The sequence below is a fragment of the Pelecanus crispus genome, chromosome 1, assembly GCF_030463565.1.
Source record: "Pelecanus crispus isolate bPelCri1 chromosome 1, bPelCri1.pri, whole genome shotgun sequence".
NCBI lineage: Eukaryota > Metazoa > Chordata > Aves > Pelecaniformes > Pelecanidae > Pelecanus > Pelecanus crispus.
Genome location: NC_134643.1, coordinates 25,714,123 through 25,738,716, shown reverse-complemented (window position 1 = coordinate 25,738,716; position 24,594 = coordinate 25,714,123). Strand labels below are relative to the sequence as shown.

At 37.8% G+C, this 24,594-nt stretch overlaps 2 protein-coding genes across 6 annotated transcripts; one reads left to right on the top strand and one right to left on the bottom strand.

Moving 5' to 3' along the window:
- Positions 1 to 1,932: 1,932 nt before the first annotated feature.
- NDUFA5 (NADH:ubiquinone oxidoreductase subunit A5) lies at positions 1,933 to 6,272 on the bottom strand. 5 transcript variants are annotated; one of them, XM_075719676.1, is made up of 5 exons: positions 6,245 to 6,272; positions 5,746 to 5,790; positions 4,022 to 4,138; positions 3,237 to 3,302; positions 1,933 to 2,647 (listed from the first exon to the last, which is right to left on the bottom strand). In XM_075719676.1, the coding sequence occupies exons 1-5, from the start codon at positions 6,263 to 6,265 to the stop codon at positions 2,546 to 2,548; spliced, it is 351 nt and encodes a 116-aa protein (XP_075575791.1). In that variant the 5' UTR covers positions 6,266 to 6,272; the 3' UTR covers positions 1,933 to 2,545. The 5 variants fall into 5 exon arrangements, with proteins under 5 accessions (XP_075575791.1, XP_075575798.1, XP_075575822.1 ...); XM_075719683.1 differs by having other exon boundaries at positions 4,022 to 4,096; XM_075719691.1 differs by lacking the exon at positions 1,933 to 2,647 and adding an exon at positions 2,872 to 2,977.
- Positions 6,273 to 15,596: 9,324 nt separating this feature from the next.
- On the top strand, positions 15,597 to 24,166 carry ASB15 (ankyrin repeat and SOCS box containing 15). Its single transcript, XM_009486323.1, has 9 exons — positions 15,597 to 15,709; positions 16,800 to 16,852; positions 16,950 to 17,081; positions 17,502 to 17,660; positions 19,728 to 19,973; positions 20,653 to 20,824; positions 21,205 to 21,775; positions 22,351 to 22,504; positions 23,994 to 24,166. Exons 1-9 carry the CDS (start codon positions 15,597 to 15,599, stop codon positions 24,164 to 24,166), a joined length of 1,773 nt encoding a protein of 590 aa, XP_009484598.1.
- The last annotated feature ends 428 nt before the right edge of the window (positions 24,167 to 24,594 follow it).

The window sequence follows — 24,594 nt, the reverse complement described above, 5'->3', positions numbered from 1 at the left end:
ATTAGATATATATAGTTACACAGTTAATAGCAAGGTAAAAATTACTGTTTCTCTTCTTAGCTAAGATGTATTTTTAAATTAGCCAGGAACAAGGATGACGTGAGCTACACAACACTGTACAAAAGGCATCCACCGTTACATCTCAAAACTGCAATCCATTTCTTTCCTCCCTTTGTTCTCAGTAACTGCTATTTAAAGTTGATGCTATAACATAATACTAATTTAGTAATCTTATGTAGCAGATGATTAATTTATGTTAAGATAATGAAACCAAATTTAACCAATGATAAAATAATGAAGTTGTAACACATTCTGAGAATTTGATAAAAAGCTGAGAAAGCTGAAAATTCCTTATTAACAATTCCTAGAGTTGGCTTCAGTAGAACCTTTTTAAGACTCAAGTTAATTGATTCCTGAATTAAAGCATTTGTGAAGGCTAATCCAGTATTTTGGATAGAAAGATTGAGAAAATGATCCTATTTTGAGACACATGAAAGAAACACTTATAGACCAGAAAAATCACTGAGAATATACATTAGGAGCTACAGCTCTTAAAAAAAAAAAAAATCCCCTCAACTTATATTAGTGTCTGTACTGAGGATGTATTTGTGCATTTGTGAAAGGAAGAAGATGCAAGTACACCTTTGATCAGACAAACTCAGTTTTAAAAGAACAGATATCAAATTTCAGCAGCAATGGACCAAAAAGAGACTTCCTCTCCCCTGCAACAGAACTCGTGAGCTTTTAGGAGAGCTATTGTAAGCCCCACGACAAATATGGCTTTAGAAGTGGAGAAAATAAGTGAGCAAAAAGAGAGTTCAACTAATGTCTCAGTTATGAAAGAGTAGAAAGAATTCCAATAGTTGCCACCATAGTCTGGCAACTTCGTGTCGTGTGTTCCCTCCCCCCCCACCCCCCAAGTATTGCATGCCAATATCATTCATATTAGACTTTGGGGGGTTTTGTTTACTTTTTATTTTTCTTCCTCTCACATCAGCTCAATACTTACTACCTAAAACCATTCATCTTCATTTCTCATCTGACATTGTTCACCCCCGTTCAAGTTTATAATCCTTTAATATTTCTCATGTGAAAATTGTGTTTGTTAACTTTAGCAAAGTCCTCTTCTGGAATGCCATCTAGTGGTTTTATCTCAGAAGACACCAACTTCTACCTTTTTCAAGACTGAAAAAGCCTTCAACCAATGAAGCAAAATACTTTTCACTTTTTAAATTTTCAAAAATCTAAAAACTTCTGTAAGTATAGTAATAATAGTTGCAGTGAATGCAGTGAAAACAGTTGCTAGAGTCAATACCCTACGTATACTTACTGTTTCTCTCTTCCACTATCCTACTCCCCTAATACCTTGATTGTATGAAATATTATATAAAGATGTAATTAATCATTAATAATAATGATGTCACAACTTATAGGTCTAATAACTATGAAAAAACAGCTATGACAAAGTATGTTATGTAATGTAGTGCAGCAGCACTCTATCCTAAACGCTTAACAAACCGCAGATTTTTGCCATACAGCTGTATTGTTATCTTTAAACTTGCAAGAACTTTATTAACAGTACTGAAAAAATGTGAGTAAAGGCAAACTTGCACAGTATCCTCAGATCTAGTTTGGGTATTTTAGTTGGGGGTCATAAGCTTAAATCTGTAAACAAAACTTTTCAGAAGAGGCATCCACTGTTTCCATTTAGATGTTTGAAAGAACCTACCCAGATGCGTCAAGAAAGATCCACTATTTTTTTTCATATTGCTAAGTAATATTCAAGGTCTGAATCAGTAATATACAAGTAAATCTATGAAGTATACATGTTTATACACAAAGCCTTTATAAGACTCCAATACTAAAGTTTGTGCCCTGTGTATTATGCTAAGCGTGGTAACCTACCTGCTAACCAAGACACCTGTTCCTTACGGGGTAGTCTTCCTTCTCTCCCTCACCTCTCCACTCTTGGGTCTTGCCAGCACTTCCCCCGAGTCAGAATTAGTGTTTATGTGGGCAAAGTCAGCCAGTTCAAGACAGTGATTCACCTGAAATCTAAAAAACTGTTATTTTTGGTAAGCCTAGTTTTTGTTACATCAGACCCCTGGTCTCAGTATCTGCACGCTCATAAAGGCATTGGCAGCGGCTGGCAAAAATACACAACCAAAGGTGGGAGAGAAAGGCAGGATCATACTTTTCTACAACTTTGATTTTGATTTCAAAAGGCCTGTAATATCTGTATTTGTTAACATACAGATTATAAAAATAACTGAGAACGAGGCACAAATACCCTGTTAATAATAAATTACAAAAGGAAATAAACCAAAGGTGGTACAACAGCTGAAGAATTTTCTTAAAACCCTTTGTGCAAGAAATTGGAAACAGTCTTTAGATTACTGGACATTAGATTAGTGGACATTAGGACAAAACATGGTTATGAAGTTATTATCTTTAAATTAAAGACAACTGTCAGTAACAATAGATTAATAATTAATTTTTTTTTTTTTTTTTTTTACACTTTCAAGAGGTTACACCATTTTGAAAATTATATTGGCCATCTCCACTGGTCAGAAGGAGGTTCTTCAACTAGCGGCTCCCATGGTTTCCACTGTATCATTTTTCTTGCCAGGGAAAGCTCATTTTCAGCCTGTTAATAAACACCACACACAAATTCTTAAATTCTACACAATTGCCAAAGTATTAAATTACCTCTATTTTAGTTCATTACCTCGGTGATGTTACTACCTATCATGGTCAGGGACTACCACAAATTTCATCTATAAATATCAAAAGGAACTCTGTTTTGGGAATTTTGATTTTTGTTTGAAAAAACCATACTGAATCACCTCCAAATACCCAAACAGACAGTCTGTTCACCTAGTCATTCCCAATGATGACTTCATGATATTTTCCAGTCTATCTGGATTATCCCCCAATATTATTCAATCATCTTCCACCCTTTCCACTGATTTAGACTCTGCAAGAAGCAATGGAAGTACACATGGTATATATGTAAGCATAATACAGCAAACATCTAATTGTGTTAGGTTTTATAGTCATCCCAATTGCTATATGACAATTCATTTTCAGATTTTTTCCCCCTGTTTGACTGTTTGTTTTGCAGCAAAGGAAGATATGGAAAACTGCCAGTTTGAAAACTGAACAGGAGCTCAGTCAAAGGAATGCTGAAAACTGCTGCTCCCTTTTGAACCTAACCTTAAATTTGCCCGCCTTACCTGTACAATGACTTCTTCTATGTGACCACTATTCAGTTTGTCCTCTAGTTTTTGCACATCAGTCTCCTGTGTATTTAAATACATATGAACAAATGTTTAGTTTTACTGAGAAGTAGAAAGCCCAGATAAAGCATAAAACCAGTAATTTAACCAGATCATACTCTAGTCTTCCTCAAAACTACCATCAAAGTAGCTCGCTTCTCTTATTTGACATTATCAAAGAAATCTCACACACTTTTCTTATTGGATATCATCATCAAACTCTCAATGATAAATACAAAAAATGAATACTATTTAATGACATCCATTAATTAGCAGCTAAGGGCTTTAGTATCGATCTTGAAAGAAGATTTTTATCTTATCTTTTTATAAAATGACATGGAACCTTCCAATTATCACCTTAAATACATAATACCAGTATTGCATAGTTTAATGTACCAAAAAGTGTTTTAAAACATCAAAAGCAAGGATTGTGCTAAGATCCTACATTGATAACAGCAAGTGCATTTTTTGTGCAAGTGTGTAGAAATTACTGCTGTTCTATGAATCTTCAGAAAACTACGTTTTCTTCTAATTTTCACAGAAAACATAAGAAATTAACAACTCTTTAATAGACCATCAAAATATTGCAGTCAGTAACAAAAATAAACCTCAAGACTTCAGTTATTTCTGAACTGACACCTGAAAGTTACATATACTCCTGAAAAACAGTCATTTTGAAAATCATTCTTCTCATCCTAAAAATCTTTTTGTGTGTAACATTTATGAAACAGCACTGCACTTACCGTTTGCACCAAATTAAATCGCTGATTTACAATCTGCTCAGTGTATTTCCTATATGCTGCATCTTTGGGAATGGTCTGCAGGACACCAAGGATTTTTGTGTACAGTATTCGCAGGCGCTGACGTGATCACAAGACATGGTTAAAATATACAACTAGAATTATTTAACTTCTTGTCCTACTTAACCTACTAGCTAACTATCTATACACAAAACATAGAGGGTTATGGTATTCAATTCAGAAATGTAGGATTAACAAAGTAAGTCTGAACCACAGAACTCTGTCTTGGGTCAGACTGGGATTTATCAGGACTGGTAAATTACCACTGTCAGATTCCTCAAAGATAAAAAAGAAAAAAAAAATTGCAATCTGAAGTACATTTGATGCAAAATGGAAACAATAAAAGCTGTGTTTCTAATACTAACCATACTTTTTAAAAGTGAGGCAAATTCACATCTAACCCATCAGTTTCTGACAAATTACCTCGGAAAGATACAAAGAAGCACATAAGCTACCAAAGCATAACGAGATTATATTTTCTTTTGGCACTTCTCATGCTGGTGCAAAGTTCTGAGTGACAGACAGATTTAAATTAAACTAAAACCTGAAACTTTTATTGCTGGATTTAAACACAGTGATAAAAGACACATTGGGGTGAAGAAATTGCAACTTTTGGGCCATATGTTGGCTGGGCAACTGTATCTAACTGAAGAGGAATGGATGTCCAACAGGAACAGTAAGAAACAGAAGCAGAACACTGCAGTCAAAGAAATACAAAGAAAAACCAGGAAACGAAAGGGGACTGGCACAGAATCTATACTTCCAACTAAAGCATTGTTGATTTCTTGACTTTTGGCTTTAAGTCACTGAAAAAAACCTAAAATGTAGTAAGTTCACCCAGAAGGCACCTGACAAGGCTGTAGACTCAGCTAGAACCATTTGTACAGAACAGTAATGATTTTTTTCAATGGTTCTTTATGACAGTATTCCTAACTATTGGTGGTAAAAGCATTTTTCAAATAGAATCATTGCATAGTGGGAAATTTCAAAGCTGACAAACTGTGGCATTACTGAAGTCCTTTCAAAGCTCATGCCTCCTGAATAAGCAAGCAAGATGTGGCAAACATACTTTCATTACTGAGCTTGAGGAGGTGAAAAGAAAGTACCAAATCGCTACAAGAACCACCTAACGTGGTTCCCAAGAACCACTTTAGTATTCCAGTCTCAACAGTGCTTGCCGTCACAGGGCCTTGATGTGGCTTTGCACCACATGGTTAGCCTCTATCATGTAAGACTAGTGTAACCCCTTAGTATAGCTGTAAGTTATTTCAGTACTTGCTGGAAACACAACGCAGCAAGGCAGCAGACATCTGTATGCCTGCGAAGCAGAAATTACATTTATGAAGAACTGAATTTAAAGAGTTCTTTGTTTTTGCAATGGAGATGAGAAAAATCAAATATGGGTTCCTAAAAGTACTTACACAAAGAAGGTTTTTGAAATCAGCACATGCAACAGAAAAGTACATGTGCAAAATAACTCCCAATGATATGAATTAAACCTTTTAAGAATTAACCTTCTTCCCTTATCACTTTGGAACATTTTTACACTTTCATTAAGTTGGCACCGCTTTAAGGTACACAGCATACCTACATATGCAAATACATAGCAAAAACCTTTGATCTCGCTGGCAACTTCCATTAAATACAGAACAAGACGCGTGACATACCTCATGAGGGTTTTCAGCTACAGCCAAGCCTACAAGCCCAGTGGTCTGCATAAAGAGCATAAACACATTTAATATACCAAGGCATGTGCTTCCACGCTATCTGATTATTTTGTTTTGGCTCAACATACATCTGGCAAGGGCCACACTGTGGCATCAGCCCCTGCCTCCCACCACACACACGTCACCCCACCGATCTGCAGCGTTTTGACCAGCGCGCACGGGGAGGGAAAGCGGGAGCGGCTCGCGTTACCGAGCAGCCGCTGGAGCGCCTTCCCGGAGGGAGGAACCCCGGCCTACCCGCCTCCTCCCTCCCCGCACGGCGGGCCCGCCCGCTCCCCTACAGCAGCAGCCCCGCGAGCACTCGGCTCCCCTCAGCCCTCTCCCCGCGGGGCGCCGCGCTCCCCCCCTCAGGCCCCCCCTCCCCAGAAGCCCGCACGGCGGGGAGGGAGCCCCCGCGCAGGGCGAGGCCGCGGCGGGCTGCCCGCCTCAAGGACCTCACCTTCCTCAGCGCCCCCGCCATGGCCGCGCTGAGCCACACGCCCCGCCCCCGGGCAGCCGGGCGCATGCGCGGCACCGGCCGCCTGCGGCCGCCGCTTCGAGGACGCGGCGAAGGGCGCCGGAGCGCGCATGCGCGGCGGCCGCACCGGGGGGGGGCGGCAGAGGCGCGTGCGCAGAGGCGCGCCGCGCCCCCAGCGCATGCGCGCAGCGGGCGGCGGCCGTGCACTGGGCCCGGCCCGGCCCGGCCCGGCCCGGCGGGGGTTACCCCTCTGAGGAGAGCCGCCTGTCTGCCTGTCTGCCTGTCTGTGTGGTGCGGCGGGCAGGCGGCTGGGCCTTGCCTGTGGAGCCGCCCGTGTGGCGCCGGGCAGCCCAGCCGTGGCGGAGGGTGGCCTGGTCTCGGCCGCTGTGCTTCTCCCTGCGTGGGGAGAGGCTGCTGGGCCTGCTCGCTGGGAGCCGTGTCCCTGAAACCCTCGCAGGGCGGCCCGTGCGCGGTGCTTACTCAGTGGTGTCCGAGCAGAAGGCAGCCCAAGTTTGGAGGCCAGTGCTTTTAGATGAGCTGGGTGTGCTATAGCAGTACACCACAGCTCGTGCTTTGCTGCACTTACACGTAGATTTGAATATCCCCTTTTAAATATAAACGTTTTCTATTAGTGAAGTTGTCCACATGAGACTGCTAAAGGCTGCTTTTGATCAATTTGCAGAACTTGGCAGTTTCTACATAAGGAATACTACTCATGACAGATTTGTTACTAGAAATGCATCACGCAGAAGTCGTAAGCGCTGTGTGTTGCATTTATAATTTCAGCATGTTTCTAGTAAAGACGCAATACACATTTGGTTGATGTGTTCTGTGTGGCTGGTGACAATACATGAAATCAACTGATTTTTGCCAGGTGATAACTAACTGCCGGTAATGAGTTCTCAGAACTATTACAGGTTCATAGTTTTTGATCTGTTTTATTTTCCAAACTGTTTTGCAGAGTCCAAGCTTAATCCAGCCTTCAGAGTTGATTTCAAAGCTCCCTTTTGTGAGTCAAACAAGTGTGTCAAGCCTTGAAGCTTCAGAAGTATGATTGGTAGCTGCTGACAGCAGTTTTGTGTGATGTGTACTTGGAAATAAAGCTATTTATGTCTACTCAAGGTGAGATTTTTGGTGTAGAAGATGTGATTTGAGTATGTGTCAGCTTCCGTCATTCTTTCATGAAACAGTTACATATGTAGGGTTTGCAGAAGCTAGTACCTGAATTCTAGTTTACATACATGTAAAAAATAAATACCTTCTGATTGATAAGTGATGCAGTGTATAACAGCATTTTTATGCCTGGGAATATTTAGAAATAATACAGAAACCTATAAACAATTAGAATATATATATTTTTTAGCAAAATTATTATGTTACAGGGTTTTATGTGCATGTATTTATCAGTCAGGTCTTCCTGAGGTTGATAACTTTCTGCCTCAGGGAATAGTCATAAGTATTCTGGAATTTGTCTAATAAGCAGAACCATGCATATACCTTCTATGAATTTTAGCTGTGAAATTGGTTTGACCAGGAAATTGTGTTAAAAGTAGCTAATTAACTGCAGAATCAAAAATAAGGATCACTGTAATAGAATGTGGCAAATAGTCTGTTATGAGTTAATGTGATCAGTTGATAAAGCAAAAAAGCAGTAAAATACTGACAGAAAGTAGAAAACTCAATTAAGGGACTTGAGATAGAATGGGAGAAAAGAGTAATAAAGACAGTTTAAATTACAGGTGGAGGTAAACATGATGTTCGTTTGAAGATCCAGTTGGCCTTATATTAAGTCTTATCTTTATGACCTCACTGCTAATTTAAAGGGTGAGTTTTGCACAGTGAGTAAGATTTGATAATAATTGTGTTATAACTTTATATTGTATTTATTCTGGCCAAATTTTTCTTTATAATTCCTTTGGCCTGCTCTTGAGCTCCTCTTTTGCATAACTGGTAAGCAAACCCAACAAACCAAGTTTCAGAATATCGTAGAGTTCTCACTGAAAGCCAGTTTTTTTAATAAGACTACTAAACGCACTACCTCCGTTCCGTAACTAAAGCAAAGTGGTTAATACAGTTTATATCAGAATTCAGGCTTTGTGCTTCTCCACTCCCGGGTGTTCTTTGTGATTGCATCAGAGAGACCTTTAAAAATTTCAGCCTTTTTTTATTGGATCATCCCTGTATTTTTCCCATCTCTTTTATGGTCCAACCAGATGATCTATCTCCTGATTACACTAACAGACCACAGCACAAATTGTTCTGTGCCTGGCGATCTTCTTTAGCCAAATTAGCTCAGTTCACATCATTCAAACACTAGTTCTAACCATCTGTTCAGACAACCCAAGAATGTAGGTGTCCTTACCACATCCTAATACAAAGAGTAAAAAACAGTAAGCCACGCTGATGAGACAGTTCATTAAATCAATCCAGAAGTAATACAGTAGGAAGTTTCCCAAATTGCCAAACTCTGTTTCAATACATAATTTATTTTAAAATATAACAACTCTAAGACCTAAGAAGTATTATCAGAGTACATACAATAATTACCTATTTTTGAAAACCCACAAAAAAAAAACCCCAAACCACCCAGACAACGTTTCACAGTTTATTATCTGTTTAACACTGGGGACTCTGTTTGGAGTATTATCCTGTGTGTTAATATACAGTGTGTAGGCACCCTAAGAAGGCCTTGGTATAGCTGTGACTTCTCTTCCCTTTTTTGTCTCACCAATGAATTTATCTCACTGTGAAGTCTTGCAAATTGCCGTACGATTTGGTGTCTGGGCAAGAGTCTTATTTATTCTGGCTTTACATGGGTGGAACATAATTGACTGATGGATTTATTAGTAGTAGCTATGTAAGACAGAGTCAGACACTGTTTACATAGCAATGCAAAATGGTACTAAAAAGATCTGAAAAGCAAAAGAATATCGTGCTTGTAATATGGGTATGTACTAGTTCTGATAATATCCTGGTTATGTAAAGAAAATGAAAGAACTCAAGGTAAGCAATTAAAACATTTGTGTTCTTTATACATATTATAAATACAGATTTTAGATATTTTTATTATATAAGAATATATTACTGTTCTAATCAGCTCTTAGCCAACAGTAGGGCAGCGTCTCAGCCCTGTTTGTCTGCTTCTGTTGTGCTTTTTTTTGGAGGCTCGGCACGCTTACTTAGGTCGCACTGGCAAAAGAAGTTGCAATGAATATTATTTATCATCATTAAATGGTTTTCTTGATCTTGTGTCCAAAGATGAGATGCATGTAGTGCCTTAGTTAAGCTTACAGTTTTATGGTTCTATAAATGCAAGTGAATCATGGGGCACGGAGGAGTTCACAGTGTACAATTTCATGTCATTGGAACAATTAAAGATAAGTTGGAAGTTTGTTGTTTCGGTTTGTTATGTTCCCTTTTTGTCTCTTCATTTTGGTAAAGGTAGTAACTAGTTGGTTAAAACCAAAGGAAGACAGGTGTTGCATCAGTGATATGTATGTCTAGCTAGAGAAAAAAAAAATCCAGCTTCTTCCTCATCCCATTCTTGTGATTTACCTTACTGGGTACTGCTATTCTTGATGCGACTCTTGGGTTATTCTGCTTTTGCATCACTGCTGTCTGTGGTGCCGTGCCTCCTACTTCTTTGTCCAATTAATTAAGTTATTAAATCTAGTCAAATAAGTACTATAATTGGCTGTCATTGAATCTGTAAAGCTTTGCATTGTATCAGCCTCAGAGAAAGACATTATTAGTGTTTGGTGATGTAATATGGCGGGATCTACAACTAGTTAAAGGCTAAACCTTCTCAGATTTGTTTTAATTTATGTAAATATATTACCAGATTTTGTTAATGTAGCCCTTGAGACTAAGTTGGCAAATAATTTATTTTCTTTCAATGAGAGTTGTTGAACCAATGAGGGCACAGATAATCTTATTATACCATCCAGACCTCGTGTTATATTTGACAGGATTTTAGAGAAGTCATGTGTAATACTTTCCTGTGGGTCGAGTCTGCTTATGTTACAGTTGTACAAGGTCAGACCTTAATTTATCTAGCAACTGCGTATTTAATTTTAGAAGTATCACAGGACACAGCTTGCAGGGCACCATTCCTGGCTGTTCAAAATGCAGGCCCCAGAGTAACCGTGGCAAGATAATGGGTTGAAAAGGTGAGAATATATGGTATGCTCGCCAATTAGACTAACAGAGAAATAGTATAAAACTGTAATATTTAATAGACTGAGTCCAAATTTAGACTGCTTTTAATTATTTTATTGCTAGGAGTAACCTCTTTGCATGCCTAAGGGCCTTCTATTTATAGAGAGCAAAGCTAGGATTGTCTAGTTTATTTTAAGGATAAGAAATTAGAATAATATTAACACTCATAACTTTAATTTTATACCTGTGTGTTGAAAAGCAATGACTGCTTGATACACTTCTTTCCAAGGAAAGACACAACTTCCACGATTAGCAAGTAATTCAGATATTTTTCAATGAAAAAACAGTAACTTAAGAGAGCAAAACTTTTTTCTAAGGAAAACAGCAAGAAGTAATACCTAGTTTTTCAGGCATAAACAGAAAAAAAAAAAGAGAAAAATATCAGACTACTCAAAATGTTGTTTAAGGAAAATATTCTTGGTAATACAAAAAGTAAAGCTCGTTTAGAGTAAGCGTTTGCAATTGTTTCTAGTGATCTAGTGCCTGGGTCTGGTAATTGCAGAACTTCCATAGGTGAATGGAAGAAGGTTTTGCTGCTGAGCTTTTTAGCCTTTTCATTGCCACATCACGTAATGTAGCAGGGATGTCTCTGCTGCTGCTGAGTGTACCAGCCATGCTGTTATATTCCACTGTGATCCTGGTGGATCATCCACGCTTCAGTCGGACCTTGTCACCTCAGTGCAGTGTATTACCAGCAGTGATATAGCAAATCAGGCTCTCGAAGCATGTATAGACCCCTGGCAATGTGTCCAGCACTTGTGCTGTGCTGAGCTGTTTGCCTTATACTTACTCTACCATGTCACAGTCACTTGCTACCTTACTAACTTTCTAATATATTATTAATTTTTGTGGGATAAGATAATTTGAAAACAGTACGCACAACAATTCTGAAACACTGCTTATCTGAGACTTTTCTGGTTCAGTCTGTGTTCAAGCAGAGCTTTATGTTGCCTGTGGCATAATCAGTCTGGGGAATACGGCAAAGCAGGAGATAGGTGACCAAATGGGTATGGAAGTTATATGACCAGAGAAAAGAAAACAAGTTTCTGTGTTGACTTGTAAACTGATTTCTTCCTCTAATCTTTTGGAGAGAAAGGGGAGCTAGAAAGGCGGTACCATTTTTATGAAAATAAAAGGATTTTCTTACTAAATGACTATCCTGCAAGATGCTCTGTGCTCTTAACTCTTCTTGGAACCAGTGATGTTGGAGGGTATTGGTCACTTCACAGGACTAAACCGTATGTGAACATCGTCATAAAGATACTGTAATACATAAAAGCAGCCTTCTTTCAGAAAGTTTGCAATGTGAGGGTCTAATCTAAGGCCTGTATAAGTCTTCAGGAGTCTTTTTGGTTCAGGCTCTAGGGTAAGTATAATATGATGGGCTGTAATATAATACTTTTCTGTCTCAATTCTTCTAAGGACAGCAACTTCTGTAGGACATGAAGGTCCATCCATGCAGGTCTGATAGGCTGAGCATGATTCATAAAAAAGATGCTTCAAAAACTTCAGCAATGGCATGAAGTCTTCAAATGGAGGGTTTCTGAAACAAAAGGAAAAATGGGAAGAAAGGGAGGGTAGCTTCTGTTTGTGTTTAAGCTGCTGTGGGATAAACGAGATTATGAATGTTACACATTTTTCCTTAATAAATTGTCTTACGTAAATGAACTGTTTAGTCTCATTAGGAGCACCTTCCGTCTGCCAGTGAAGTCTTACATTTATTCCAAAATGTACTTTCCTTTAGCTGATGGCAAGAACAGATTGTAGATATGTTTATTGAGATACACTTCTAAAACTGCTAGTCCAAGAGAGGTTTTATCTCTGCTGTCCAAAAGGTTTGTCAGTCTTCAGAAGAGCGTATATTTGTGGGTTAAATGATGGGAGCTTTAAGGTGCCATCAAAGTTAGAAGAGTGTTTATGAAAATAGGAAGATAAATGCACCTTGACTCAGAATTCTTCTGCCTGTCAACCAAGTGCCAACAAGAGATGAGGAAGAGAGGCTGTTTCATGGCCTTATTGCTGATGAGGAAAAATTTACATTTGGGTTAATAAGAAACTTGTGGCAGCATTTAGGAAAAAAATATGGTCAGCTGCTTTATTTTGTTTAGCTTTTTAAAGTTTCTATGGTTTGTATTACACCTTGGAAGTTTGATGTGGGGCACCTTCCTTTCTGCATAAAGCAACTGTATTTAAAAAAAAAAAAAGCACTTTTTATTAATTTGTTTTTGCTGCAACAAACTTGATAGGCTTTCATAAGCTTGTTTTGATTGTAAGGATTTCAGAACATCATTATCATTGTTTTTTGGAATTACGGAGAAGTTCGTATTGTCCATCCTGTCCAACGGGATGTCAGTCAGTCAATGCTCTTGGTCATTTCAGACATCCTTCTTTGCATGAGAAGTTCTACCTAAACAGTATGCCAAAACATAACTTCCAGAATTTCTGAGCATTAATATGACGTGCAGCAGATTTAACATTAGGCAGTATCTGAAAGACTTTGGTACGTGTGTCTGCATTGTGCTGACCAGTTCATAGAATCATAGAATCATAGAATCATTTAGGTTGGAAAAGACCTTTAAGATCATCCAGTCCAACCATTAACCTGACACTACCAAGTCCACCACTAAACCAGTTAAGGGTAGAGTAATAATTTAATGTTTCCATCAGTCTGTCTTGTGTGTGAAATCTGATTTTGGACTGTTATGCTGAAGCCTTGATTAGAGACACAAAAGGAAGGAACAGAGAACCCGTGAGAAAATCAGTCTGTTATGAACAGCATAAAGGTCTATTCTTCTACGCCAAAAAAGAAAATGTGCCCATGAAATTTTTTTTGTTTGTGGAAGTGTTTTTTGCAGTCAGAGGTGGCAGTCAAGACCAAAGTTGTATATTTTTTCCTTCAAAGAAAATGGGACTGAAGTGGGGATTTTTTTCCACTTCAGATCGTCTGTCCTTGCAGATAAAAACCTGGGCCATGGTTCCAGTACGTGTTGAAAGAGGTGAGAATCTGCATTATGCAGGAATCTGAATCCAAGAGACCTTTAGCTTCTGAGACAATCTGACTCTAAGCCCTTACTAATTTAATTTTGGTTTGCAAGCTTTATCATAACATACTAAGTAGTAAAGTATTTGTGGATAAGATTATAATATTGGCTATGGTACTTTGATTGACTTATTATTTACTGGAACAATGTACAAATTAGTCTAAAAAGAAATCTGATTAGCACTTTCCTTTGAAGATCATTTTCAGAAAATGGCCTCCAAATAATTTCTACAATGTTCCTTCTCTATTTGCAAAATGACTAAGACACCCCACAATGATTGTTCTGGGAGAAACGTACAACAGATGATTAGTATAATTGTTTAATATTTGTGCAACACTTTGACAGTCATAAGTGTTCTATGCAGTAGATACAGTAAATTACTACATAAACTGTGGGAATAGTAGTTTAATTGTTTAAAAAAAAAATTCAACATCTGGTGTCCACAGTCTGATTAAAGGCCAAACATGTTAGACTACTAAGATTGAATCAAACAGAGAAATTCTGGCAAAACCCGAACCTCACCTGTGAAAAGGTAGGTAGGTACAGTTATCCATATATTAACCTTTTATTCCTTATATAACTTTTATGATAGATAAATACCACATTTTACACTTAAAGAACCTGCAGGAAGAGGGTGTAAAAAGCAACTTTCCTGACCTTCCAATTATAATTTACCAGCAAGGTGTTTGGTTGATGTGGTATTGCTAGCAAAAAGCATAGTGAACATAATCCACAGCTAAAGTTGGTGATACGAGCAGGCTGAATTTAAGCTGGTGACTACAGTTAAAAGGTTTGACATACTCCATTACTGATCCACTGAGCTTTCCAACTACTCTCACATCTTGAAAACAGTAACTGGCACACCTTGACCATCACCCGGGCTTGTGCATCAAGCTCCTGTGAATGTCCATTAAACTTCATGACTGCAGAAGTAGCACAGACTCAGTCTTTAGTCTGCTTTGCTAGACCATGCCTTGGCAATGTAAAAATAAAACAAGATTTGCAAGTGGTTCAGGTGGTTTTTGTTTGGTTTTTTTTTTTTTTTTTTTTTAGTACATTAATGATGACTAAAAGTGATAATTAATGACACAGGACCATTGTAATGTTTTGTTGTACAACTACCTATCCATGAAGTCCAAAATCTTACACATTATTATATTAACGTAAAATAAGTTTTGCATTTGGTATTGTCTCTCTCAAATCTCTTCTTTATCCCACTAATTTCTAGTAAAGTTTTTTTAAATTCAGAACTGAATGACATGTCACCACCTAAACTGTAGTGACATGCCATGGGATTTCTCACGCTGAAATCCTGTGTCCAAATGGCACTAGTCGGTGGATCCATCCTATACCTGCTCCAAGTGCCATATTGGCTGAAGGAAGTGGGGAAAAATGCTCTTTCCCCATGCAAAAGAGTTAAGTTAGTTCATAGCTTCTCTGAAATAATTTGACATTTGTTTAAATCGTGAATAAGTACGATGTGTGATGACCCTTAGAACTGGTCACGTGTTTCATTCTGAACTGCAGACCCTCCTCTCTGCAAATAATTCTCAGACAATTTTGAGTGTTTTTCTTTTTTGTGTCTGTAATTTTTAAATGTATATGTATTTGCGTTTACGTTCTTGAATTCCTTGTGAATGCCTGTGTTTGATTAGGAATCATTCATGAGGCAATAACTTTGTTTACTGTTCATTATTCATGCTTGTAGGGAAATCATATATTCACTGACTTGACGACCACAGCTTTCTAAAGAGGAAAAGTCTCTTTTTTATGGTTCACAAATTGTCCAGTGTTTGTAGATGACAAACGTAGTATGTGAACAATAAAAAAGACCTTTTCCTAAATGGCCTGTCTAGTACTAAATGTTTCCAGGTTTGTTTTCTATCACCATTTTTAAACAGGAATGTTATCATTTTTAAGTAGCAGTAAACTAACCAAAGCATTATTAAATTAAAAGAAATTAATGGAAACACCTGATTTTGTTATAAAAAAATACCTTAAGCAGGATATGATCCTTTGCAGTATATTTTTGTGTGTATTTCAAAATAGCTCATCATTGTAGCTGACCATAAAAAATGGACGAAAGAGAAGATTTGGTTGAAGATCTGCTCACTGACTATGCCATACAGCTTAGCGTTCAAGAATCAAATGGAGCCAAACCACCAATATCTTCCAGCTATAATGACAGGTACTGTCAATTCTGTAATTGTAACTGTGTGCCAGTCTTTCCCTGTGTATTCAGATACATACGTGTACAAGAAAAGTCCAAACCAGAACAGCGACAACAAAAAGCCTGCAGGGGTGTTCCAGCAAGGGTTCATACGTGACATTAATGTTACGGTTAAGAGTGGTTCCCGTGATTAGGAAATGTAGAGCTCAGCTGAGCTACGTGGGGTGATGAGAGCTTAGGGAGATGAGTTTCACTTGGCTAAACTAATACTCCCCTTAGCTTTTCAGGCCATTTACCTTATGAAAAGTGTATGTGTGAAACAAAGCTAAACTTTGTCTTAATAGAAGTTCTTTGGCAATAATCCCATAAATACATTTTGTAGATTGCCCTGTCTAAAATGGGAAGACGTAGAACTGTAAGGCTTGGGTGACTGTTAACCTTTCCTCATTTCCTGTGGGATCTCATGAAGGTTTGGGTCCTCATGGGGCTCTTGTTGTAGGACTGGAATCTCCCTTTTCACTGAAGGCTGTCAGCATAACCACTGGGTACTCTTGTTATTTGGCTGGGTTTTTCTTTTTATTAAATCTGATCTATTTTTTAATATGCTTTTATCACCAAAATATCTCAAAGAACTAGCAGGCACCAGCTTTTAACTTCCATCTCATGGAGGTTTAAATGGTATTGTTAAAAACATTACAACTCTTTTTCAGTGAAAATGGTACCATTGATACCATCAAACTGTCCGTCATTAGTGAATATTGATATTCTGACACCATCGCATTCTCATTCACTGTCTAAGGTTTCTGAATCTGAAGGGCTCATTTCTGTAGTGTGGGGCAAATACAGCTTTTTAGTCCACATCAGAATTCTTTACTAAATTAGATTTATCAGGTCAGCCTGTGGCAGAAAATGCACCTAACTGGAGAACTTTGGATACTCTGAAGGCCCACAGTACAGGTGCAACTTAGGAGGTCACAAGGGTCATCAAGATTGTAGCTGATGTATTCCAAGGAAAGTTGGTGCAGATGAGAACCTAATGGAAAATATTGAATAAATAATTAATGTACTTTTTGTTTATATTTTCTATTTTCTGCTCTTTTTTGGATAGTTTTGTACCACCTAGTGAGGAAAATAGGAAAATTGTAACATCCATAAAGCAAGGTAAAAACCCTAAAATAAAACAGTCCCTTAGCAAAATTGGGCTTCCCTTATATTATTTTTCCAACTGCATCTTGTTTATCTGTTGGATTTTTTTAAGGTCAAGTATTTGGGCTCCAAGAACTTGTGAAACACAAATATGCTTTGGATGAAGCTGATGGAAGAGGATGGTTTCCACTGCATGAGGCTGCAGCTCAGCCAATCCAGCAAATACTTGAAATCATTTTAGATGGTGAGTAAGGTAAAAATATCCCACAAGATAAGGGGAGCAGCAAAGAATCATAGAACAATAAACAGCTCTCCACAACAACAGGCTAGAACTGTTTACTAAAAAAGTATGATCAAATCCTCCATGGAGCATCTTGCTTACGTTGTATAAATATTCAGGCAAATTTTCTCTTTGGGAAAGTTGCATCAATTTACACCAGCAAAGAACTTGGACTGTTTTTAACATTTTGTTCAGAAACCTACAGACAGAGCAAAAATTACTGTTCGGTATTCGGTGTGTTTGGCAGTACTAGTTAGGTTAAGTTAAACATAATTACAAGTAACATTCATAAAGACTTAGCATTTAAGGATTTCTGGTATATGTATATGTATTAACAGCCTTGTGCTGTTTTTGTTTTATCTTTTCTCACTTTCTTACTTCTAGCATCTTATAAAACAATGTGGGAATACAAAACATGCGATGGAGAAACACCGTTAACTTTGGCAGCAAAAGCTGGCTTTGTGGAAAATGTACGAACATTACTGGAAAAGGGTGTTTGGCCCAATACCACAAACGACAAAGGAGAAACTCCACTTCTTATTGGTAATTGCCTCCTCTCCCTGGGTTTAAGCAAAGTGAATGGCAGCACTTCCCCTTCACTAAGTACTCACCCGAGTACTCCTGTTGGCTTGTGGGTTTAGATGCTGGTCATCTTTTTAGATGAAACTAAATGCCCAGCACTTAGTGAAATGTACCCAACCTTCAGTTCAGCACTCATTATGCTTCCAGTGATCACTGAGCTGCCCTTAAAGATGCTCCTTATGCTTTAGGTGATTGCTGAGCTGTTCCTAAGAAAATGGGACCTATTTTTTTGTTCAAGGCACCTTCTTGGTGTCCTCAGATACTGTAAGACCTTTACCCCAACCTGGTCCTATTTGACCATCTTAAGGTGCAAGTATGGTACAAGAATAAGGTTTAGTTTGAATGTACTTTTTCTGGAGGTCTGGAGGTTATTGGAGATTTTTAGTTTTATTGGATGGTTTCTTCAGAAGTAGGCAGGTATTTTCAATTTCAAAATCTCCCATCTCATTTCCCTCCCCTCTTGCGCTGAAAATAAGCTTCAACTGCATTTCTAAGTAATACCCCAATCTAAAGAAAGATGATTCCTCTGGAAGATTTTGTGCTATTGGTAGACTTAATTGAGCTTTACTATACATGAGTAATTTAGCTATATTAGCTTCTACTTTCTGTTGAATGTTGAAACATCTCCATTCTTCTGAAGAGAATCAATCTGTGAAATTAGTACAATATAAGAAAATACAATATATAATACAATTATCAGTATTAAAATATTCAGTTCTCTGAATTTCTGTTAACTTTCATTAGATGCTATTACCTTATTAGCATGTTAAGGCCCTGAGGCATTTCTAGAGGGTTCCTCTGCAGTGTCTTACTTTGCATTCTTTCAGCTCTTTTCAATACTTGTAAGTCTATGAAACTTTTAAGCTATTTTCAGCATTTGCTTTTAATGAATCCTACAAAGAGCTAACTAGACCTTATGAAAAGGGTCTTTTCCCCTTATAATGCCAATTTATTTTCCTAAATATTTTTCTATACAAACTCCTGAAAATGAGGTTTATCAGCTAAGTATTGTTTATTTAATGCTTTTTATATTTTTGTGTCACTTAGCACTGAAAATGTGGGTGTAGATACTGTTGTGCATCATACATTTCAATCTTAGTCTCAGTGAAATAGAGGATCAGGTGCTTACCACTTACTAGGTGATGCTTATGATTTAGTAACTTCTTTTAATTTTAAAGCTCTGGATTAAAGAGCTCCTCAGTACAAAGGTAAATGCTGAAGAAGTATCTATCTAGTGGGGTGATTTCTGCTTCCAGGTACATTTGGTAATACTCTACTTCAAAGCAATTGTGGATAATTATGAAGACTATTACCTCTTAAAAGCCTTCTTACTTATATAATGGGACATTCATAAAAGTTAAATTTGTTAACCCTATGATGCTGATCTTCCTCAGCTGCTCCACCAGTCAGTGGAGAGATCTGCTATTCCAAAGGGTTGTTCAGAAGTAAAATTAGACTCTTACTCAGGATCACTATTTTATATGTAAATAATTTGCAGATGTAGTTATCCATGAAAATTTCAAACTTGGAACCTCAAAAGGGCAGAACGTGGCCTTTAAGTATGACAGACGTCAACTGTACTTTGGCTGACAACAGCCATTGAGTACACATGAGGATTAGAGTTACCAGGTGACAAAGTCACAAGTGGAATTTTCTGGGGACACTGTAATGTTTGCACAAACTTTAGAAGTAAGGACCATATTTGAATATTATGTTATTTTTTTGTTGCTTTTCCTTGTGATACACCTGCTTCTGCTTTCTTAGAATCAAAGTGGTGCTGCTTTACCCTCCATGCTCCAAACTGACATGTTTTCCAGCTTGTGTTGGTTTACCTTGATTTTCCTAGCAGCTGACATTACCATTTATTTACCAGTAAATTGGATTCCTAGATTCTAGGACTGGAAATCTTTTTAATTTCCGGTACACAAGGAAAAGCTTTTCTAAACTTAGTAGATGCCTTTAACTTTCAAGGCAACATACCTGAAAATGTAATTGTATTATTTTCTTCCTTTTTTAAATATCTTCAAGCTGTAAGAAGGGGCTCTTTTGAAATGGTATCCACTCTGATTAAACACAACTGTAGTATCCACCAGCCATGTGTAAAACGTTGGTCAGCAATGCATGAAGCTGCAAAACAGGGACGCAAAGACATTGTTGCTCTTCTTCTGAAGAATGGCGGAAATGTGAACCTTAAGGATGGATATGGGGTAACACCATTAGGTGTTGCTGCTGAATATGGTCACTGTGATGTGCTGGAGCATCTTATTCATAAAGGTATGTAGTCAGGTAAAAGGGAAATACACCTCTGCACTGGCATACGTCTTGCCTGGTTGCTGAGGTGTTTTAGGGTGATCATGGAAAAGGAAAGAAAGAGTAGTGATGAATGAGGAGATTTGGTTGTTTGGAAGGAAAGGAAGCATCTATGAGTGTTCCTGCTAGACTGGAGTGATGCTTACACATTTCCATAATGCATGTGAGGGGAGTGGCAGAGTTGATACCAATCCATTTCAATCAAGGAGGGACTTACTGCTATACATGCTCTTCTTGCCCTTCTTTATTTCTCTTTACTCCCCTCTCCTTCCTTCCTTCCTTCCTTGCTTCCTTCCTCCCTCCCTCCCTCCCTCCTTCCCTTCGAATTATATTGGTACTAATTACTGAAATGAAGTATTTTTTAAATATGCCAGAATTTTGATATACACCAGAATTTTGAAAATCCTCAGTTCCAACACTTACAGTCAAAGCAGGTCCCACTCAGGTGAGCTTTTGAACTTGTATCTGTACAACTCTTGTTTTGCCTTTGAGTTTTAAATTTGCCAGAAGAGCTATTTCTTGTTTTAGTAAAGTTTTGACTTAAATACATCTGAAAATGAAGAGGAAGGTGCTCTGGGCTTGTTTTTATGATGATCTGCAAGTCACTTTGGATATAATTGTAAACTCTGTCTCCTCCTTCAAGGTGGAGATGTCCAGGCCTTAGCAGATGATGGTGCATCGATACTGTTTGAAGCAGCCGGAGGAGGTAATCCAGACTGCATAGCCCTTCTTTTGGAATATGGAGGAAGTGGCAACGTGCCTAATAAGGCAGGAGTGCTTCCCATACACAAAGCGGCTTATGAGGGGCATTACCTGTGAGTATGAGCTTGGATTTTACGTTTTCTTTAAGATACAGTGTGGCACAAGGTCACATTGAAGAAGAGCGTAGTAAACTTGCAAATGCATAGATCATTTATATTTCAGAAGTGCCTATGTTACATTAGTTTGAATTAACTTTTAAGGATTTTTTAGCATAAACAAAGCAAAATGCAAAACATACTCCTTAGTTCTAAGTGAAAACCACTGAAACAACTTAAACACAAGGTCCTATTTGACAGTGCTCAAAACTGGTGCTTCTGTGTTTGGATCTTCTTGTGTAAAGTGTTTAGCTGGTAATTTAGCACATAGCTGGATGAGGGTTGTTTTCTTCATGCAGGGAAGCGATGCCTAACTACCTCTATTCACTGTTTTTTAGGGCCCTGAAGTATCTCATTCCGGTCACATCCCAAACTGCAGTCCAGAAAAGTGGGTTAAGCCCTGTTCATTCAGCAGCAGATGGCCAGAATTCGCAGTGTCTAGAGCTCCTCATTGAAAATGGTTTTGATGTCAATACTCTCTTGGCTGAACACATTTCAAATAGTTACGATGACGAAAGGAAAACTGCACTTTATTTTGCTGTTTCTAACAATGACATTCTTTGCACCGAAATATTGCTCAAAGCAGGTGCAAATCCAAACAAGGATCCTTTAAACTGTCTCCTTGTGGCAGTGAGAGCTGGCAACCATGAAATTGTAAGGCTGCTCCTATCTTACGGAGCGAATGTGAATTGCTACTTTATGTTGGTTAATGATACACATTTCCCCAGCGCCATTCAGTATGCTCTGAATGATGAAGTGATGCTGAGGCTGTTGCTCAATCATGGATATAATGTGGAGATGTGTTTTGACTGTATGCATCAAGATATCTTTGGAAATTCTTTTGTGTGGTCAACTCCAGAGGAAGAGATTCTCCCTGGGTGGACTTCTTCTGTAATAAAGGATAATCCAGTAAATACATAACCTTCCTTCCTTCTCTTCCTTTTGATCTTTTCATTAGCCAGCTTTAAACATTCCAGATTATTGTGCAGAATTAAGATTTAACATACTGGCAAAATCCTTTTTTAAAACACCCTAAAAATAAAACAGCCATTTTTCATTTTCTGCTGTGAGATAGAGATTATATACAGAGTGGTTTTAGTTTGGGGCTCATATATTAGAGATCTAGGAAGGAAGTTTTAAGAAATCGTGAGGCAGGTTCTGGAATTTCTGTTCCTATCCTAACCAATGGAGTAGATGTGTTTCCAAAGAGATATCACTGTTGAACAAAACAGTGCTGCAAATTACAGCAATGTTACAATAATTATTGGCCTTCAGGCCTGCCCAGATGAATTAAGTGATCACAAAAGTTAAGCATGGAGGAAAATGGCTTTTAAAGTAACCTACCTAGGCATCAGTTTATGACTGTTAAAGGTCATTGCTAATAATTTGTTTAAATTATCTTGTGTAATTGCTTTAAAATGTGTTATTTTGGCATTCCTCTGCACAGATTTTGAAATTATGACTTGATGTGTTTTCCCTTTCAGTTCTGTGATTTTATTGCTGTTCCTTGGTTGAAACATTTAGCAGGAAAAGTGGTTCGTGTTTTTATAGATTACGTGGATTATGTTCCTTTATGCACAAAGATTAAGTTTGTCTTAGAAACACAGAAAGAATGGACAGAGATACGTCAGATATTGGGTAAATATCTAACTACCAGTTACTGATGTTATGATTTATTATAGGAGACGTTAATTGCTTATGTCAGGTGACATTCATCCAAAGTGTTTTAGCAGTCCAAATGTGTACTAGCTAAGAACCAGGTTGTGCCTGTCATGCAGTCCGCAGGTTGAGACAGATCTTTACCTATTGCCACTGGTCATGAATTAGTTAATTGGACTGGAATATGGCAAACTTGCACCTGGTGAGAATTAATCTCATAAGGAATGTCACTGTTGTGTGGGAAGCCCTTTTAGTTAAGCAAGACCACTGAAGTACTTCTCAAACTCCTTATTAACCCATGTGACACCAGTCATTGCACAGCTATGGGGCATAACATTTTATATTGAGGAATACTGCTCACACTTCCATCCTTCTGTTTGCTCTCTTGATCTCTCAAGTCTATTAATCGTTCAAGGATTAACGTAAGAGCATGTTTTAAATCCCATTATGTTTGAGGCGGCGGGTGACGAGTGTGCCATCGCAATCTGTGTACCATCATTTCCTCTCTCTGATTTACATGATAGACATCTAGAGTTGCCATTACTAATACTGTAATTGAATAATATTTCTTATGTATGCTTTACTTTTGAAGTTCTACACATTAGCCTGGACCTTCCACCACTGGTGGCACCAGAAAGAGGTTTCACCCACCTTAACTTAAAAAAATCTGTTGGGGAATGTATTGAATGTTCTCTTTGCATGAATTAATTTTGACTTTTTATTTTCTTTTAATTTTAAATAGAATTTTATTTAACACCAGCTGTTAAAACCCAAAAATATTTAGGTTTAAAACTGGTACCCTATATTTAATTTTGCTTCAGTATTTTACTGAAAGCATTCAAAGGAACTCCTTTTTTTTACTGTCACAGGAACGTACAAATAATTTGGTAGTCTTAACTACTGGTATTTCAAATGTGGTGAAAGTTTTTGTTATGTTCAGGAAGGCTAAATTAACTGAGCTCTCTGACTGATGTAAATTCTGATGAGAAGTATTTGTTTAGAAGGCTGAACACACCCAAGCATGGTAAGGTCTGGTCCTGGTGCCGTATTGATACAGCAGAAATGGAAGGTGCCATGGCTGGCCTCAACATGCAAATTTTAAAAGGTGCATCTGGGGAAAGGAGAGATCGTTCATCAGTTACCATTGATTATGCTAAAGAAAGCCCTGGTTTAGGTGTTCAGATGGGTCTTTGGAGATGGAGTACAGTGTGCATATTTCCAAAAGTGAGACAATAATGTTAAGCAGATATCTGACAGAAGAAGTTTGATTAATATCAGCATTGTGTATCATCACAATTCTGAAGTGAAAAGAATGGTATTTTATTCAGAAGTGGCAAAATAATAATGCTCCAAGGTAATAGATTTTGATATTAATTTTATTAGAGCATATTTTGAGATTGAGAACTGGCTTACAATCATTGTTAATGGCATTGATTTTTCCACTGTTTCTCTCTCACTATTATTTTAGATAATCCTCGCCCATTGAAACATCTGTGTCGTCTGAAAATACGTAAACTCTTGGGGTTAAGGAGACTCCAGAGACTGTCATCCATGAAGAAGTTTCCACTTCCACCAGTTCTCAAGAACTATATCCTATATAAAGAATATGATCTGTATGGAAAAGGGATACATTTAGAATAGTTTTTAAAAATAACTGCATACAGTCTGTGATTTGACTTATTTCCTCACTGTTTTCTACTAGCTAAAGAGCTGCTTGGTGTTTCATATTCATTCACAACATTCTGATATTTGTTGTAGAAAGCTCTTTTATGGGAACAATTTTTTTTTCAAAAGTAGTATGTTAAAGCTCATGTTTTAACATAACATTCTACTGTCCAAGTATAGGCTAAAATCAGAATAAGGACGCTATAATAATTGTGTAGAACAGTACACTCGAAATGGGAATTCAGATGAATAAAGGATAAAAGAAGAATTTTTGTGATGGACTTCCCAATGAAGATGATCAATACAATTGCTGCTCTCAGTTTGTGGCATTAGTTTATCTGTAAAAGAAAATAAATGTCTAATGTAGCTTGGCAAAGAAAATTAAACCACTAAATGCACGTCTC